The 20,262-nt window shown below is 45.9% G+C and overlaps 1 protein-coding gene across 1 annotated transcript in view; it reads right to left on the reverse strand.

Moving 5' to 3' along the window:
- The window catches only part of LOC140902934 (IgGFc-binding protein), a 65,768-nt gene that overhangs the window by 35,712 nt on the left and 9,794 nt on the right, over positions 1 to 20,262 (reverse strand). The window contains exon 2 of the mRNA XM_078850400.1: positions 2,161 to 2,214. Within this exon, the coding sequence (XP_078706526.1) occupies positions 2,161 to 2,214 (54 nt within the window). The remainder of the gene's footprint in view (positions 1 to 2,160; positions 2,215 to 20,262) is intronic.

The raw sequence follows: 20,262 nt of genomic DNA on the forward strand, positions 1-20,262 counted from the left end.
CGGGCTTAACGGGTAGCGATCAATGGCTCCATGTCTAGTTGGCAGCCGGTATCAAGTGGAGTGCCGCAAGGGTCGGTCCTGGGGCCGGTTTTGTTCAATATCTTCATAAATGATTTGGAGGATGGTGTGGATTGCACCCTCAGCAAGTTTGCAGATGACACTAAACTGGGAGGAGAGGTAGAGACGCTGGAGGGTAGGGATAGGATACAGAGGGCCCTAGACAAATTGGAGGATTGGGCGAAAAGAAATCTGATGAGGTTCAACAAGGACAAGTGCAGAGTCCTGCATTTAGGACAGAAGAATCCCATGCACCACTACAGACTTGGGACCGAATGGCTAGGCAGCACTTCTGCAGAAAAGGACCGAGGGGTGCAAGTGGACGAGAAGCTTCATATGAGTCAACAGTGTGTCCTTGTAGCCAAGAAGGCCAATGACATTTTGGGATGTATAAGTAGGGGTATTGCCAGCAGATCGAGGGACATGATCGTTCCCCTCTATTCGACATTGGTGAGGCCTCATCTGGAGTACTGTGTCCAGTTCTTGGCAACAAGGGCACACTGCTGACTCATATCCAGCTTCTCATCCACTGTCACCCCTAGGTCCTTTTCCGCAGAACTGCTGCCTTGCCATTCGGCCCCTAGTCTGTAGCTGTGCATTGGGTTCTTCCGTCCTAAGTGCAGGACCCTGCACTTATCCTTATTGAACCTCATCAGATTTCTTTTGGCCCAATCCTCCAATTTGTCTAGGTCCTTCTGTGTCCTATCCCTCCCCTCCAGCGTATCTACCACTCCTCCCAGTTTAGTATCATCCGCAAATTTGCTGAGAGTGCAATCCACACCATCCTCCAGATCATTTATGAAGATATTGAACAAAACCCGCCCCAGGACCGACCCCTGGGGCACTCCACTTGACACCGGCTGCCAACTAGACATGGAGCCATTGATCACTACCCGTTGAGCCCGACAATCTAGCCAGCTTTCTTCCCACCTTATAGTGCATTCATCCAGCCCATACTTCCTTAACTTGCTGACAAGAATACTGTGGGAGACCGTGTCAAAAGCTTTGCTAAACTCAAGAAACAATACATCCACTGCTTTCCCTTCATCCACAGAACCAGTAATCTCATCATAAAAGGCAATTAGATTAGTCAGGCATGACCTTCCCTTGGTGAATCCATGCTGGCTGTTCCTGATCACTTTCCACTCATGCAAGTGCTTCAGGATTGATTCTTTGAGGACCTGCTCCATGATTTTTCCAGGGACTGAGATGAGGCTGACTGGCCTGTAGTTCCCAGGATCCTCCTTCTTCCCTTTTTTAAAGACTGGCACTACATTAGCCTTTTTCCAGTCATCCGGGACTTCCCCCGTTCGCCACGAGTTTTCAAAGATAATGGCCAATGGCTCTGCAATCACAGCCGCCAATTCCTTCAGCACTCTCGGATGCAACTCGTCCGGCCCCATGGACTTGTGCACCTCCAGCTTTTCTAAATAGTCCCTAACCACCTCTTTCTCCACAGAGGGAGACCTTGAGCCATATGAGGAAGAACCAACCAGCAACCACCTGAGAGAGAGAATGCTCGGTGCCACCTCAGAGCCCTGGCCCACCCTGGCCAATGTCCCATCTCCAGTTGTGGCCATCCTGGATACTTCAGAAGAACAAGATTAAAAAACCCTCCTGGAATACATAGGAGCAGGATGTGGAGGTGTGGAGGGATTCCCTTCCTGACCACTGATGGCGGCCAGCTGAAACCCTGAATATGAGCTTTAGGAACATAAGACATAAACCGGAAGTTAGCCCCAGGCTGCTAGCCCTACAACTCATCATACAATCCCACTCATAAATTTCTCCTGCTCTCTCTGAAAACTAATTAACTTGCTGCTTTGCTTCAAATTTTTTTTCTGAAACAATTACATTGAAATTGTCGGAGAAAGTTCCACAAAGACACAATTTTTGACGGAAAACGTTCTGTGGGGAAATTACTGAGTAGCGCTATTCTTAGATCCATATTTAGGCACTTAGGGCAGAATGTTCAACAGCATCTAAGTGATTAAGGAGCACCAGTCTCCCCAGCTTAATCAGCTTAAGTATCCCACCCCTAGGTGCCTAACTTCAGACATACAGGGTTGAAAACTTTGCCCTGGTATTTTGACCCTTACTCACCACACAGAAGCACCAGCCAGGCCCAGAGCAGCAGCGTCCCCTTCATTGCCATTGCTGGAAAACAAGGAAGCGAAATGTGTCAGATTAATGCGGAAAGAAGGCAGGGCCATCAGCCTCTGAGGACACTAAGGGGGATCAGATGCCAAATTTATCCCCTCCCTCAGCTGGGAAATGGGGACAGAATGGTCTACCTGGGAGGGAGGTAAATATGATTCTCTCCATGGGGAAAGTGTGGCACAGAGAGTTGAAGTGACATGAACAAAGTTGCAGAGTCAGTGACACAGCTGGGGATAAAACCTGGGAGTCCTGACTCCCTGCCCCCTCCTGCTCTCACCACTAGACCCTATTCCCCTCCCAGAGCTGGGGACACAACCGGAGTCCTGACTCCCAGCCCTTCCTGCTCTAAGCCCCACACCCCTCCGGAATAAATACAAGAGAAGAATTTGAAACAAAGCAGCATTAGATGCATCCAAAATCAAACAAAGCAGAACACTACATATGGCAGGTATCTGTCCATCTGTCTGTCTGAGAGAAACACGTTGGGTGAGGTAATATCCTTTACTTGACCAGCGTCTGTGGGTGAGTCAAGCTTTCAAGCTACACAGACCTGAAGAAGATCTCCATGTAGCTCCAAACCTTGTCCCTTCCACCAACAGAAGAGGTCCAATAAAAGATATTTCCTCACCCACCTTGTCTGTAATATCCTGGGACCAAGATGCCTACAACAACACTGTAAACAATCTGTATCTTTATATCCCCAAATACACCCCTCTATCTATCTATCCCTAGTCACATCTCTCCATCTATCTATTTCCATACACATCTCTCTATCCCCATGTTGTACTTAAAGTACTACACAGGATCTTTTCAGGGGGAATACAGCAAAGCCCCACATTTATTGGCAATGCATGTATCAGTCAACACTGTATCATATGCATGTGATCTATATTACACTCCTGCACTCACACACACACACAAGCACACTCCATCTTGTTGTTGTTGCCAAATAGTTGCTCCCCTTAACGTCACTGGCCAGGTGAGTTACATGGGGGAAGGGTGGAGCCGGGCTTCTGCGGATCCGGATCGATGTTCCGATGTTGACAAGATGAGACCCGGGGTCCCCTGCAAGACACCTCACATTTATAGCAGCTTCCCTCTCATGCAAATCTATCCCAGATTCAAAATCTGTCTCTGTGCCCATTGGTCCTTTGTGCTGCTTCCTTCTGGGTGTTGACCCAATGCTGTTCAAAGAGGGTGTTTTCAAAAGAAGGTGCTCCCTTCTAACCCCCCCAAGGCCGTCAATATGTCTGCTCTTCTTTAGTGAGCCCACTTGACAAGTTTTATTGTGCTCGGGTCTGGCTTCCATCCCCACTCCAACTGTTGCAGCTGCCTGGAGGTGCTTGCCTTCCACGCCTTACTCATGCCACCTCATTCGTTCAACAGGGAAATTGATTACAAAGTGGGGGGAGATCTTATTCTACTCCTAGCAAAAAGACATTTTTCTTCTACCTTAACTATACTATTCTTAGGGGGTATAACATTATACCAAGGCCCAATACAAAGTTTCAATATAAGGACCTGATACAAAGTTGTATGAAAATAGTGGTTATATATGGATAGGCTTAATACAAGGTTATATGAAGAGGCATAATACAAAGTCATATGAAAGTTATGTGAAGATGCTTAATGCAGAGATTCATCTACACACGTACACACCCCTCTGTCTAATCTAATCCATCTATCCCTATTCACACCCCTCTAGCTAGCTATCCCCATTCACACACCCCTACCTACCTATCTATCCATCCCCACCGGATCTATCTAGCTATGGTATTTGTAGTGCTCCTATCGCTCTGTGATCTAAGCAGCTTTGCCTCAACAGGGAAAGGAGAAGATTGTACTCACCTGCCCCATGCACTTGGCTAGCCTACTGCCTGTACACACAGGCATTATATAGCAGGGAACACCTTGGGGAAGCAGCCAGTTTTCTACAGTGACACCCATCTGTGGGGGGGAGGGGCAAGCAGTAAGTGCCACATTAGATCACAGCTTGCTGAATGAAAGAAACTTATTCACACATTATATATGATTATATAGTCCTTATTTAATGTAATTTAATTATATATTAAATATGAATCAATAGTGTAACACTATTGCAAAAAAAAAAAAAAGCAAACATCATATGGGGATGTATTAGCAGGAGTATTGTAAGCAAGACGTGAGAGGGAATTCTTGCACTCTACTCTGCACTGATAAGGCCTCAGCTGGAGTATTATGCCCAGTTCTGGGTATCATATTTCAGGAAAGATGTGGACCAACTGGAGAAAGTCCAGAGAAGAGCAACAAAAATGTTTAAAGTTCTAGAAAAGTTGACCTATGAGGAAAGATTGAAAAAATTGGGTTTCTTTAGTCTGGAGAAGAGGAGACTGAGAGGGGACATGATGTAGTACATAAGAGGTTGTTACAAAGAGGAGGGAAGAAAATTGTTCTCCTTAACCACTGAGGACAGGACAAGAAGCAATGGGCTTAAATTGCAGAAAGGGTAGTTTAGGTTGGACATTAGGAAAAGCTTCCTGACTGTCAGAGTGGGTTAAGCACTGGAACAAATTGCCTAGGGAGGCTGTGGAATCTCCATCATTGTGGGTTTTTAAGAGCAGATTAAACAAACATCTGTCAGGAATGGTCTAGTTATTACGTAGTCCTGCCTTGAGTGCAGAGGACTGGACTAGATGACCTATTGAGTCCCCTTCCAGTCCCACACTTCTATGATTATACAAGTCTATAATGCTGATCTATATTTACCTGTCTAGCCCCATATACACCGATCATTCTGTACTGAAAAGAATCACAGCTGCCCCCCTGTGTGCCGCAAGCTCTCCCCTGCTAAAGCTAATGGTGATCCTCCAGCATGAGTTAAGGTATCTGGACCTTGACGACAAGAAGTAAACAGTGCAGCCTTCCAAAGACCTCTAAGACCTGTATCCTTGGATGTGCTGTTCAACCCATTTGAATGCGGCGATGTTGAGCTTCAACTTCCAGCCATTGGATCATGTTAGACCTTTCTCTGCTGAATGAAAGAGCTCATTATTAAATATTTTTCCCCTTGTAGTACTTATAGACTATAATCAAGTCACCCCATACCCTTGAGCTCCTTGGATCTATCACTAGAAAGCAGGTTTTCTAATACTTCAGTCATTCTCATGGCTCTTCTCAGAACTCTCTCCAATTTATCAACATCCTTCTGGAATTGAGGGCACCAGAACTGTACACAGTATCCCAACAGCAGCTGCACCAGTGCCAAATACAGAGATGAAATAACCTCTCTCTCCTATTCGAGATTGCCCTGTTTCTGCATCACAGGATCACAATATGAGATTTATTTTGTAATACTTATTTCCTGTGACCTAAACCATATGGTCTTTCCCTCAAGGGGAATGCGGACTGAGTGAGAACTAGATCGATCAGTCTATGTATCTGTCTATCAATCTGTCTATCTATCATGCCCATATCTATACTGATCTGACAAAGAGTTTATTCTGCAAATTTATTCAATTTTCCTATTAATGGAGTTACTCCTGATTTACACCACAGTCAACGAGAGGGGAATGGTGCCATTGACCCCAGTGGAGTTACTCCTGATTTACACCGTTGTGAGCAAGGGGGGAATTGGCCCCAGTGACCCTGGCAAAGTTACTCCTGATGTAGTCCTAGGCCTGATCAGAACCTGGCCCATTTTTTTGCTTTTTATAAGGGTAATATGGCATCTCTCTTCAGATAAGAACAAAAGTATCTCTGTGTACTGATGCTGTGTCTACACAGACTGTGAGCCAGCCCAGCCCCGAGGCAGTAAAAGCCCAGGTAGGCCAAGCAATCTGCAGCAATTGTTAGCTGGGGAATTGGGGCCATAAACTAATTAGGGTGTGGGCCAATTGGGCATATGCAAAGGGTTTGAGGGATGGAGCATCCGACTTGGAAAGTCCTTCCTATAGCTTACTTCCTTCTAGCTGGGCAAACAAGAGGGAAATATTAATCAGTCAGCTGGGCTGTGGTTACTAGATAGCAGGAATGCGTGGTTTCCTCAGAGATCATGAGTCAGCTGAGAGCTTGTGCTAGTGATGACTCACACACAGGGCTGGGGCATGAGGGTCAGCACAGGCTATGAGGGGAACATGCCCCCTGCTGAGTCTCCCCACCTTGTTTCCTGCAGCACAGCACCCCCTGGCCCAAGGATCCGCAACCTTTGGCACGCTGCCCACCAGGGAGAGCTGCTGGTGGGCCAGGATGGTTTGTTTACCCGCAGCGTCCGCAGGTTCAGCAGCTCGCGGTTCGCCGTCCCAGGCCAATGGGGACTGTGGGAAGGGGCAGCCAGCACATCTCTCTTCCTGCACCGCTTCCCGCAGCCCCCCATTGGCCTGGGGCAGCGAACCGCAGCCAGTGGGAGCTGCGATCGGCTGAACCTGCAGACGCTGCAGGTAAACGAACTGTCCCGGCCCGCGAGCGGCTTTCCCTGGCAGGCAGCGTGCCAAAGCTGGGGCATTAAAGTCAGCATCGATTTTGAAAGGAATGTGCCCCCTACTAATCCCCCAACCCACTTCCTTCAGCACTGTGATCCTTGGTACCGCTCGGGGGTATTGGAGCCAGCACAGACTGCAAGGGGGGAATACCCTCTATTAAGCCCCTCCCTGCACTCCCCGCAGAACAGCTTCCCCTAATCCCAAAATGGGGAAATTGAGTCTGCACGGATTATGAGGGGACTGCGCCCCCTACTAAGCCACCAACCTAATTCCTGCAGCACAGCACCCCTGGTGCCATGCTACGGCATTGGGGTCAGCACCTACTCTGTAGGGAGAGCATCCCTCCCATGATCCCTATAGCTCAGTGCACCCTAAAGCCACGCTGTGATCAGTCAGATAGAAGACAATCACAGTTTGTGTCCACTCCATAACGACTTACCTCAGCTGATTGCTGTTGGAGATTTATGATCCATCCATTAACCAGTGTGGTTCTGGCAGACCAGGTCCCCACTCATGCCAAGGTCCCCATGCCTCACTTGAATACTGCAAATACATGGCTGGGATCAGTCTGGCTCGCCTGTGTGTATGGGTATTGTTATGAGGGGTATTGGAGTTCTAAAAATGTGCTTAATGTTTAGACTTTATTGAATGCTTGTAAATTGCTGCATGCTTGTATTCTGGAGAGCAAGGTTTCCTAGGCATAAGCAAGCAATCCCCAGTGCTTAACCTGGGATAGCCCTAAAGGACATATAGAGCATGCTTATTATAGAAGCTTCTATTCCCTTTGAAAATTTAGGATTGTAACTCATGTAAGCAGAATCAGGATGAGCTCTACCCTGACATCTGGTGGTGAGTTGTGGCGGGTTGTGGAAAAGAACTTTAGGGGCTGATCTCATTTGCATAGGCACACCCACCCCTGCCTAGATGGTCACTTTGGCTTCTGTAAAAAGAAAAGGAGGACTTGTGGCACCTTAGAGACTAACCAATTTATTTGAGCAGGAGCTTTCGTGAGCTACAGCTCACTTCATCGGATGAAGTGAGCTGTAGCTCACGAAAGCTCATGCTCAAATAAATTGGTTAGTCTCTAAGGTGCCACAAGTCCTCCTTTTCTTTTTGCGAATACAGACTAACACGGCTGTTACTCTGAAATTTGGCTTCTGTGAGATCCCCAGTTTCTCTGTTATTGGGGCAGGAAGAATAAAGTATTGTTATCCTGATTATGTGAATCAAGGACAGTGGAACTGTACTTGGCTTTTTGTTATGATGGAGGGACTCGCCATCAACTAAGTAGCACTTGCTATGCAAGGGACATGGGTTCCAAAACTCAGTGAATAGATAGACAGATATAGATATAGATGTGAATGAGCTAGTTTTGATTCTAATAGTAGTCTGGTTACAGATTGTGGAGCTGAATTCACTTTGGGTTAATGGTACACTAGCACTGGGGTTTCCCTACTATGAGCTAAAATCAGCGAGTACTGTGTTAAGTAGTAGGGGGCCTGAAGATATATTGGTGAGCAACTTGCAGGGTGGCTACTGGAGAGAAGCAGCTGGCAGTGAAGGCTGCAGCAGAAACCCATAGAGAGGCGGGGCAGTTGGTGGTCGGAGCATGTAAGGTGCCCCTTTACTTTCTCCCCCCGCCCCCGCCCCATTGCCACACAAACTAGGGGGCTTAAACTCTGCAGATTAACTTTTGAATTCTGGACTCACCAAGGACAGAGACTGAGACTTTTGGGTTGCTGGACTCAAGAACCAAAGGGAAAGGACATGGCCCAATTTGCTTGGGGTGGGTTTTTGCTCATGGGTTGTGTTATGAACCCTGTTGGTGGTGTTTCTCCAACATAATGCCATATTGTTTCTCTCTGTTATTAAAAGGCTTTTGTTACACTCAGACTCTGGGCTTGCAAGAGGGGAAGTATTGCCTCTTAGAGGCACCCAGGGGATGTGATATATATATTTGTCCCAAGTCACTGGGTGGGGGCTTGAGCCAGTTTTGCACTGTGTTATTGGACTGGAACCCCTAGATACTGAACCCAGCCCTTGTTGCTGCCAACTCTAATGGGCAGAAGGGTTACATTCATTTGCATAGGTATGTTTACCTGCTTTAATTCTGTAAATAACTCTCTCCTTTCCTTTTCTTGTTTAATAAACCTATAGTCTAACCTAGGATTATCTACAACTATTGTCTTTGGTGTGAGATCTGAGGTACGATTGACCTGGGGTAAATGACCTGAGGTAAGCAACCAGCTTGGCTTAACGGTGAAATCCTAGCGGATCTTAAACATAAAAAAGAAGCTTACAAGAAGTGGAAGGTTGGACATATGACCAGGGAAGAGTATAAAAATATTGCTCGGGTATGTAGGAATGAAATCAGGAGGGCCAAATCGCACCTGGAGCTGCAGCTAGCCAGAGATGTCAAGAGTAACAAGAAGGGTTTCTTCAGGTATGTTGGCAACAAGAAAAAAGCCAAGGAAATGGGCCCCTTACTGAATGAGGGAGGCAACCTAGTGACAGAGGATGTGGAAAAAGCTAATGTACTCAATGCTTTTTTTGCCTCTGTCTTCACTAACAAGGACAGCTCCCAGACTCCTGCGCTGGGCATCACAAAATGGGGAGTAGATGGCCAGCCCTCTGTGGAGAAAGAGGTGGTTAGGGACTATTTAGGAAAGCTGGACGTGCACAAGTCCATGGGGCCAGACGAGTTGCATCCGAGAGTGCTAAAGGAGTTGGCAGCTGTGATTGCAGAGCCATTCAAAGCCATTGGCTTTGAAAACTCGTGGCGAACAGGGGAAGTCCCAGATGACTGGAAAAAGGCTAATGTAGTGCCAATCTTTAAAAAAGGGAAGAAGGAGAACCCTGGGAACTACATACAGGCCAGTCAACCTCACCTCAGTCCCTGGAAAAATCATGGAGCAGGTCCTCAAAGAATCAATCCTGAAGCACTTACATGAGAGGAAAGTGATCAGGAACAGTCAGCATGGATTCACCAAGGAAAGGTCATGCCTGACTAATCTAATCACCTTCTATGATGAGATTACTGGTTCTGTGGATGAAGGGAAAGCAGTGGACGTGTTATTCCTTGACTTTAGCAAAGCTTTTGACACGGTCTCCCAGAGTATTCTTGTCAGCAAGTTAAAGAAGTATGGGCTGGATGAATACACTATAAGGTGGATAGAAAGCTGGCTAGATTGTCGGGCTCAACGGGTAGTGATCAATGGCTCCATGTCTAGTTGGCAGCCGGTGTCAATTGGAGTGCCCCAGGGGTCGGTCCTGGGGCCGGTTTTGTTCAATATCTTCATAAATGATCTGGACGATGGGTTAGATTGTACTCTCTGCAAGTTCGTGGATGACACTAAGCTGTGCGGAGAGATAGATACGCTGGAGGGTAGGGATAGGGTCTAGAGTGACCTAGACAAATTGGAGGATTGGGCGAAAAGAAATCTGATGAGGTTCAATAAGGATAAGTGCAGGGTCCTGCACTTAGGACGAAAGAACCCAATGCACAGCTACAGACTAGGGACCGAATGGCTAGGCAGCAGTTCTGCGGAAAAGGACCTAGGGGTGACAGTGGACGAGAAGCTGGATATGAGTCAGCAGTGTGCCCTTGTTGCCAAGAAGGCCAATGGCATTTTGGGATGTATAAGTAGGGGCATAGCGAGCAGATCGAGAGACGTGATCGTTCCCCTCTATTCGACATTGGTGAAGCCTCATCTGGAGTACTGTGTCCAGTTTTGGGCCCCACACTACAAGAAGGATGTGGATAATTTGGAGAGAGTCCAGTGAAGGGCAACAAAAATGATTAGGGGTCTGGAACACATGACTTATGAGGAGAGGCTGAGGGAACTGGGATTGTTTAGTCTGCGGAAGGGAAGAATGAGGGGGGATTTGATAACTGCTTTCAACTACCTGAAAGGGGGTTCCAAAGAGGATGGTTCTAGACTATTCTCAGTGGTAGAAGAGGACAGGACAAGGAGTAATGGTCTCACATTGCAGTGGGGGAGGTTTAGGTTGGATATTAGGAAAAAAAATTTTCACTAAGAGGGTGGTGAAACACTGGAATGCGTTACCTAGGGAGGTGGTAGAATCTCCTTCCTTAGAGGTTTTTAAGGTCAGGCTTGACAAAGCCCTGGCTGGGATGATTTAATTGAGGATTGGTCCTGCTTTGAACAGGGGATTGGACTAGATGACCTCCTGAGGTTCCTTCCAACCCTGATATTCTCTGATTCTATGATTCTATGACTGGTCCTTTGGGAGTGGCAGTAACCTGAATATTGCTGTGATTCTTGGTGGAAGAGACCATCTATCACAAAGGTAGGCTCATCAGGGTGGCGAAACAGAGGGACTCCCTGTGACATCATGGTTTGGCTGTTACAAAGCTTGAGGAGTTGACACTCAATAATTGGTTGGTGAAATCTAAGAATGGAACTCATAGCCGATTTGGGGTTTGCAGTCTGCCTTGAGATTGGTACTCATGCTCTTGAGTCACTTGTAGGCAGCTGGACTCTGACACGGCTGATAGGATTCACATACCACACCTCAATGAAGTTTATAGATCATAACCCCAGGGCTGTTAAAAGTGAAACTTGATATTGAGGTTAAAGGTTAAAGAATAGACTCAATGAGTGAACCACAGTCAGGTGATGAGCTTGGGAGAAAAGACCTTGAAGATTTATGTTTGGAGAGGGGAATATCCTTTACAAGGGAAACCCCAGATCAGAAGCTGAGAGCTCAGCTCGTCAGTTTTGACCAGGCACCCAAGGAACCTGTTGCCCTAGCCACTGCACAGGAGAACACCAGAGTGGAACTGGCCCAATTGCAGCACCTGAGAGCCCCGGAAGAACGCCAGCCCTGGAGACTGATTGCTGAATTGTAGATCAGGGAGACTGAGGCAGCCCAGTCTGCAGTCAAGACCAGCAAAAAAGCTGAGCAGAGGGCACACCGGAGACAGATGGAAGCTGAAACATTGCAGATCAGAATACTGGAGCAGCAAATGGAGCTTCCCCAGCCAAGAAAGTGGGAGAAACTCTGCCCAATTTATAAAGAGACTGACCAATTAGAGGAGTTCCTGTCTACCTCTGAGAGTCTATGCGAGGTGGACACTATCCCAGCGGATAAACTGATCTCTTGCCTCTTAACCAGATTAACTGGAAAAGCCAGACAAGGTTTTAATGATATAGAGGTGGGTGATGCTGAGGTGTATACGAAATTTAGAGAAGGTGTACTGAAAAGGTTTAAGATTACCCCGAGACCTATCAATGGAAGCGTAGAAACCTCAGAATATTTGACAATGTCACTCATGTTGAATCTGTGCTTAAAATGTGTAATTTTAGGAAAAAACTCTTTGATCTGCTGGCCCAGGATAAATCGTTATGGGCGATTACTGATGAGGTAAAGGCAGCCATCTGCAACAAAACACATCCACAGTTTGAGAGCTGCAGAAACTGTAGGTGAATATGTTGACTCAAGGGCCCAATTGGGGGCACAAATCCTCATTTCACCCAGGTTGAGGGAAGAGAGGATTAGAAATAAACCTAACCCCAACTTTGATTTAAAAAAATACCAAGGGAATACGGGGTTTAAAACCGCCTACCAAAAGGGAAGGCAGGTAGTTTGCCATCACGGGGGGGCTCCCAGCCCTATAAAACCAAATTGTCCCAAACTTAAGGTAACCTTGCTATCCACACCCTCACCAGCCAGAGCAAATGCCACTACCATCATTCCAGAGGCAGCAGTAGAACAGGAGAAAATCATTGTGAATTATATTAGAACTGAGCCACGGGAGGGGAGAGAAGAATTTACTAAGAATGCTAAGGTAAATGGCATAGATTGTAAGCGTCCCAGATCACAGAAGATTAGGGTTGGAAGAAACCTCAGGAGATCATCTAGTCCAATCCCCTACACAAAGCAGGACCAATCCCAACTAAATCATCCCAGCCAGGGCTTTGTCAAGCTGGGTCTTAAAAACCTCTAAGGATGGAGATTCCACCACCTCCCTAGGTAACCCATTCCAGAGCTTTATCACCCTCCTAGTGAAATAGTGTTTCTTATATCCAAGCTAGACCTCCCCCCCTGCAACTTGAGACTGTTGCTCCTTGTTCTGTCATTTGCCACCACTGAGAACAGCCGAGCTCCATCCTCTTTGGAACCCCCCTTCAGGTAGTTGAAGGCTGCTCTCAAATCCCCCCTCACTCTTCTCTTCTGCAGACTAAACAAGCCCCGTTACCTCAGCCTCTCCTCATAAATCATGTGCCCCAGCCCCCTAATTATTTCCATTGCCCTCTGCTGCACTCTCTCCAATTTGTTCACATCCTTTCTGTAGTGGGGGGGCCCAAAACTGGATGCAGTACTCCAGATGTGGTCTCACCAGTGCCAAATAGAGGGGAATAATCACTTCTCTTGATCTGCTGGCAATACCCCTACTAATACACCCCAATATGCCATTGGCCTTCTTGGCAACAAGGGCACACAGCTGACTCATATCCAGCTTCTCATCCACTGTAATCCCCAGGTCCTTTTCTGCAGAACTGCTGCTTAGCCAGTCGGTCCCCAGCCTGTAGCGGTGCATGGGATTCTTCCTTCCTGCACTCTGCACTTGTCCTTAGTGAATCTCATCAGATTTCTTTTGGCCCAATCCTCCAATTTGTCTAGGTCACTCTAGACCCTATCCCGACCCTCTAGCGTATCTATCTCTCCACACAGCTTAGTGTCATCCACGAACTTGCAGAGAGTACAATCTAACCCATCGTCCATATCATTATGTTGAACAAAACCAGCCCCAGGACTGACCCCTGGGGCACTCCACTTGATACCGGCTGCCAACTAGACATCGAGCCGTTGATCACTACCCGTTGAGCCCGACAATCTAGCCAGCTTTCTAGCCACCTTATAGTCCATTCATCCAATCCATACTTCTTTAACTTGCTGGCAAGAATATTGTGGGAGACCGTGTCAAAAGCTTTGCTAAAGTCACATCCACCGCTTTCCCCATATCCACAGAGCCAGTTTTCTCATCATAAAAGGCAATCAGTCACTTTACTTAGGAAAATTTTGGTAAGAGAGGAAGAAAGATTTCGTGGTATTAGCTTTGGCCAAATTCCCTGTACCTGTAGAAGCTTCTATTACTGTGTTAAACTTAAGATTGGAACTCATTTGCATGTATGTCTGTTCACCTGCTTTAACCTTGTAAATAACTCTCTTGACATGCATCTGACGAAGTAGGTATTCACCCACGAAAGCTTATGCTCCAATATGTCTGTTAGTCTATAAGGTGTCACAGGACTCTTTGCCGCTCTGTTGTTTCTGTTTTCCTAGGTAATATATCTGTAGATAGTTTTGTGACACACTCTATATGAGTTTATAAAAATATGATAATGAGTGTGAATACAATGTAACTGGAATATGCTTCATGCAAAAGGTCTCTTGTAAGGTATCATTACAAAGCTTATAATCTACTGAGTGTGGTCATCCTAGTTGTATAAATGTGTCACTCTTGTATCTGAAACTGGACATATAAAATAAAACTCTGAGGGTCGATTGTAATTATGCAAAGTGTGGGCCATTAATGGTGGTTTAGAATCTTCATGGCTCCCATTAACCAGGACAATTGACTGTAGATGGCTCTGTTTTACTTGTAAGTCTTCCTGTATACCTGTGTGCTGGCAAGTGAGTAATGAAGTCTTACAGTGACATGTGATCATGTCACCTGAACTGGAATCCATCTTTAACCTGGTGCTTTTCCACTGAGATGGAGGGGTTGGAGCCCAGAGGGATGAAGGATTCCTGCCTTCTGCAAAAGATATATAAGTGGGTAGAACAGAACAAGGAGGCAGCCCTCATGAGAAATCCCCTAGCTACCACCTGGAGCAAGGGCTGTACCAGGGGAAAGGATTGTGCCCAAACTAGGAAGGCGTCCAGTCTGTGAAGGAAACTTATTGAAACATCTTTCAGGGTGAGATTTTACCTGTATTCAGTTTTATTACTGTATTAGGCTTAAATTTGCATGTTTTATTTTATTTTGCTTGGTAATTCACTTTGTTCTGTCTGTTACTACTTGGAACCACTTAAATCCTACTTTCTGTATTTAATAAAATCACTTTTTACTTATTAATTAATCCAGAGTATATATTAATAACTGGGCGGGGGGCAGGGGGCAAACAGCTGGCATACCCCTCTCTTAGTGTTATAGAGAGTGAACAATTTTTGAGTAAAACGGATTTATTTGGGATTTGGACCCCATTGGGAGTTGGGCATCTGAGTGTTAAAGACAGGCACACTTCTGTAAGCTGCTCTCAGTTAAGCTTGCAGTTTGTGAGACATGGCTCAAACCCGGGGTCTGTGTTGGAGCAGACGGGCGTGTCTGGCTCAGCAAGAAAGGCTGCTGGAGTCCTAAGCTGGCAGGGAAAGCAGGGGCAGAAGTACTCTTGGCACATCAGGTGGCAGCTCCCAGGAGGTTTCTGTGATCCAACCTATCACAAGTTTATTATAGGATTGGCTACAAGCGCTGTCTTTGGTGTGAGATCTAAAGTGCAATTGACCTGGAGCAAGTGACTGGTCCTTTGGGATGAGGGGTAACCTGAATATTGCTCTGATTTGTGGTGTAAGGAACCACCTATCATAAAGGCAGGTTCACCTGGGTGGCAAGATAGATTCAGCATAACCAAGAGGACTGCCTGTGACACCAGGGTTAGGCTGCTGTAGTGCCCGAGGAGTTTCCACTTGATAATTGGTTAAGTATAAAGCTCACAGCCAATTGGGGAGGGTTGTGTCCCATTTGCTAACAGTCTGCCCTGAGGTTGGGACCTACACTTTTGGGCCACTGCAGACAGCTTGACAGCTAGAATCTGCCTGCCTTCACTTCCAGATAAAGCCTTTGTCCATGGGGACAAAAGCTTTATCCACCACTGTCTATGAATAGCCAAGCTAACCTATGACTCCTCCTGGCCCTAGCTGTGCCTTCAGGACTTAAAGACCCAGGTTCAATATCCTGCAATGTCCATAGTGTTTGATGGCACGTGGCCAGGAGTAATAGGTATTTCCGCTCCACCCTGGTAGATGGCAGCAGTCCATACACACATTCTGTTGGGTGTGTTTTGATCTCCGGGTGAACTCAAAAGAGCATCTGCTTTCTGTTTGACTAGGTTCTCCTCCCCATCTTGGGGTTCTCCTCCCCAAATCATTATTTGCTCTTCATGGGCAAAGGTAGGCATGGGGTGGGGTCCCATAAATATCATGCCTATCAGGCCACTTTCTCCTGACAAGAAGGTTCTAGGGGTGTTTGGATAACTGAATGTGTATCTCTCCCAGGCCAGACCCTTAGATGGTGTAAAGCAGCACAGTTCCACTGACCCAAAGAAAACTGCTGGGGATCTGGGCCCATGGACTCCAGGAGAGCTACAGCTGATTGATGCCAGTTGGGATCTGGGCCCATTGATAATACTGGAGCTGCGGCCGATTGACACCATCTGGGGTCTGGACCCATTGACTCCTCCTGAGCAATGGCCCACTCACACCACCTGGGAATCTGGCTCTATCGACTCCGATGGAATGACTGCTGATTCACACAAAGAGGGGTTCTGGCCCATTTAAATGCCCACCACCGTCTTTGCAGCCATATTTCTTCCTGTCAACTGCTACCTTTTCCCCAGCACTGACAGCAGGTTTCCGGCGTGGTGTTACACTCGTGTGTGGTCCATGGAGGAGGTGATCAATTTTGTTGTGCTGGATGAAGAGGAGTATGACCAGGCAAAGCTACAGCTGTCCCACCGGAACAAATATGTATGCATAGATTCTAAAATTAGAAGGGACCCTTAGATCATTTAGTTTGACACTCCTGCTAAAACATCCCAGAATGATGTTCGCTTTATTTGCAACAGCATCACTTTATTCAGTCATATTTAGTTTGTGATCCACTATAACCCCCAGATCCCTTTCTCTAGTACTTCTTTCTAGGCAGTCATTTTCCATTTTGTATTTGTGCAATTGATTATTTCTTCCCAAATGTAGTACTTTGTACTTGTCCTCACTGAATTTCAGCCTATTTATTTCAGACCATATCTCCAGTTTGTCAAGAGCATTTTAAATTCTAATCCTGTCCTCCCAATCAAGATTTTTTTTTAAATAGTAATACATTTCAGGATCTTTTCAATTACCTCCTGCTCTTTGAACTTTTAGGCTACACTTGAGTCACGTTTTGACACCTCCATGTTTTCATGCTTTCCTGCAACCTGGAGGATTAGAAACTCCTCTTTTTTTGGAAGTTGACAGAGACTTTGGCAAGAGGGGTTTCAGTGGAGTAGAAAGGATGGATACCAGATTGGAGCTGGTCTAGGATGGAATTGGAGAAGAGGGTTCAGAGAAGAGCCACAAGGATGATTAAAGGATTAAAAATATTCCTTATACTGGTAGATTCAAAGAGCTCAATCTATTTAACATAACAAAGAGAAGGTTAAGGAATGACTTGATTACAATCAAAAAGTATCTACATGGGGAACAAAAATGTAATAACGGGCTCTTCAGTCTAGCAGAGAAAAGTCTAACCTGAAGCAATGGCTGGAAGTTGAAGCTAGACAAATTCAGATAGAAAATAAAGTGTAAGTATTTAACAGTGAGAGTAATTAACCATTGGAACAACTTACCAAGGGTTGTGATCGATTCTCCATCACCAGAAATGTTGAAGTCAAGATTGGATGTTTTTTCTAAAAAATCTGCTCCCGTTCAATCATGTCTTGAAGCACCGAACTTCACCGAAGTTCTGCAGCCATAGACGTTAGGTTAGACATTAGGAAACACTCTCTCACGATAAGGAATAGGCTTCAAGGGAGGTTGTGGAATCCCCATTCTGGGATGTTTCTAAGAACAGGTTGCACAAACCCCTGTATGGGGGGGTCTAGGTTTACTTGGTCCTGCCTCAGCGCAGGGGGCTGGATTTGATGACCTTCTGAGGTCCCTTCCAGCCCGACATTTCTATGATTCTATAGTCTGTGTTAGGCAAGTTAGGCTAGATGATCACCAAGGTTCCTTCTAGTCTTCAACTCTATGAATTTTCACATATTCACAGCACGCAGGAGTCAAGAGCTTTACGATAAGCAGCCAGTATCCCAAGTCTTGCACTAAAATCATGAGAGATGGCAACACTGCAGATTACAACTGATATAGTCATTTCAGATCCATTCGCTGAATAGACAAGTCCTAAGAAACAGTCCCTGTCCCTTAAAAGCTGAATAGGCAAGACAAACAGTGTCTCCAACCCCAGTGGGTGAAAAAATCATGGACCCACGCCTGAAAAATCATGAGATTGGCTTGACAATTATGAGATTAAATGCTGATGCTGCTCATTGTTATAATTATAATTACAATACACTTTGGGCTTTGTCTCCACCTACTGATTTCTGAGCCTTGAGGTGGCAGTCGGGCCCAACTTTTCAAGCTTTTTCCTCGAGGGCTAGAAACTTACTTATTTTATTTTTTTAAATGAAAGTGTAGATTCTTGTACATCCCGGTGAATCCAGGAGCCGGGAGCTTGACAAAAAACACCAAGTGTCACGAGAGTTCGTCAAAGTTGAGCCTGTACCAGCAGAGAGACCACTGGGTTGGATGGCTAGTTAGAGGTTGAGTGGCCAAGGGTTGGATGGTCAGGGCAATTGTACTGTATTTCTCCCTCTGTGGCCCCACAAGGCCATCCACTCTCAGGCTCCAGCTCCCCAGAGATCAGCTCATGTGGGCAGAGATGCACATCTCTCTCCCTCCTGACTGGGGTATTTCCAGGCTGCATAGCTCCCTGCCTACACTGTGAATTCTCCAACAAAGTCAGATTGCTTAAGCAGGCCTGCTTTGCTTTTCTCCTCAGAGATGGTAAACAGTGTAATTTCCACAGTAACATTACCACACAGCTCTTTCCAAGCAAGCACATTTATTCCTAAGGTAAAATGCTTTACAGAAAGAACATATTACAAACAATAAAAGAACCCACACTCATGCCAATAAGCTTCCCAGAGATTCCCCCCAACTCCAACAGGGACTGGCTGGTTAACAGTCCTTCAAACCCCACCAGGGGTTTTCCGGTGGTTACAAGTTTGTAACGCCTTTTACTCAGAACAAGAACATTGAGCATTAAAGGGACCAATGTCCTTCCACCCTTTCCTAAGGCTTTCAGCCTCCATAGAATCATAGAATCATAGAATCATAGAATATCAGGGTTGGAAGGGACCCCAGAAGGTCATCTAGTCCAACCCCCTGCTCAAAGCAGGACCAATTCCCAGTTAAATCATCCCAGCCAGGGCTTTGTCAAGCCTGACCTTAAAAACCTCTAAGGAAGGAGATTCTACCACCTCCCTAGGTAACGCATTCCAGTGTTTCACCACCCTCCTAGTGAAAAAGTTTTTCCTAATATCCAATCTAAACCTCCCCCACTGCAACTTGAGACCATTACTCCTCGTTCTGTCATCTGCTACCATTGAGAACAGTCTAGAGCCATCCTCTTTGGAACCCCCTTTCAGGTAGTTGAAAGCAGCTATCAAATCCCCCCTCATTCTTCTCTTCTGCAGACTAAACAATCCCAGCTCCCTCAGCCTCTCCTCATAACTCCTCATAACTCTCCCTTGGAGAAGAGGCCCTGTCCATTTGCTGGATCAGAAAGCATCAATTTTAACTCAGGCTATTTAACCGCAAGTCCTTTCTTTGTCTGTTTGTTCCTGGAGAATTCAGTTTGAACCAGTCTATGCAAGCATCTCTGCAGGTAGTAGCTCCCTGGAGGTGTTACAACTTGACTGAATTTGCCTAACCACCTCTCCCTGTTCTTAGTTCCTGGAGGGCTGTGGTTACCCTCCCCCATAGAATTAGGTACAATCCCTGGCCAACAATGACTGGAGAACAGCTAGTGTGATGCCAATTTTTTAAAAGGGATCCGGAGGTGATCCTGGTAATTACAGACTGGTAAGCCTGACTTCAGTACCAGGAAAACTGGTTGAAACTATAATAAAGAACAAAATTGTCAGACACATGGATGAACATAATTTGTTGGGGAAGAGTCAACATAGTTTTTGTAAAGGGAAATCATGCCTCATGAATCTTCTAGAATTTTTTGAGGGGTCAACAAGCATGTGGACTATGGGGATCCAGTGGATATAGTGTACTTAGATTTTCAGAAAGCCTTTGACAAGGTCCCTCACCAAAGGCTCTTAAGCAAAGTAAGCTGTCATGGGATAAGAGGGAAGGTCCTTTCATGGATTGTAACTGGTTAAAAGATCAGAAACAAATGGTAAGAACAAATGGTCAGTTTTCAGAACGGAGAGAGGTAAATAGTAGTGTCCCACAGGATCTGTACTGGGACCAGTCCTATTCAACATATTCATAAATGATCTGGGAAAAGGGTAGACAGTGAGGTGCCAAAATTTGCAGATGATACAAAACTACTCAAGATAGTTAAGTCCAAATCAGACTGCGAAGAGCTACAAAAGGATCTCTCAGAACTGGGTGACTGGGCAACAAAATGGCAGATAAATTCATTGTCGATACCTGCAAAGTAGTGCACATTGGGAAACATATTTTCAACTATACATGTAAAATGATGGGGTCTAAATTAGCTGCTGCT

The sequence above is a fragment of the Lepidochelys kempii genome, chromosome 24 (assembly GCF_965140285.1).
Source record: "Lepidochelys kempii isolate rLepKem1 chromosome 24, rLepKem1.hap1, whole genome shotgun sequence".
Classification (NCBI taxonomy): Eukaryota; Metazoa; Chordata; order Testudines; family Cheloniidae; genus Lepidochelys; species Lepidochelys kempii.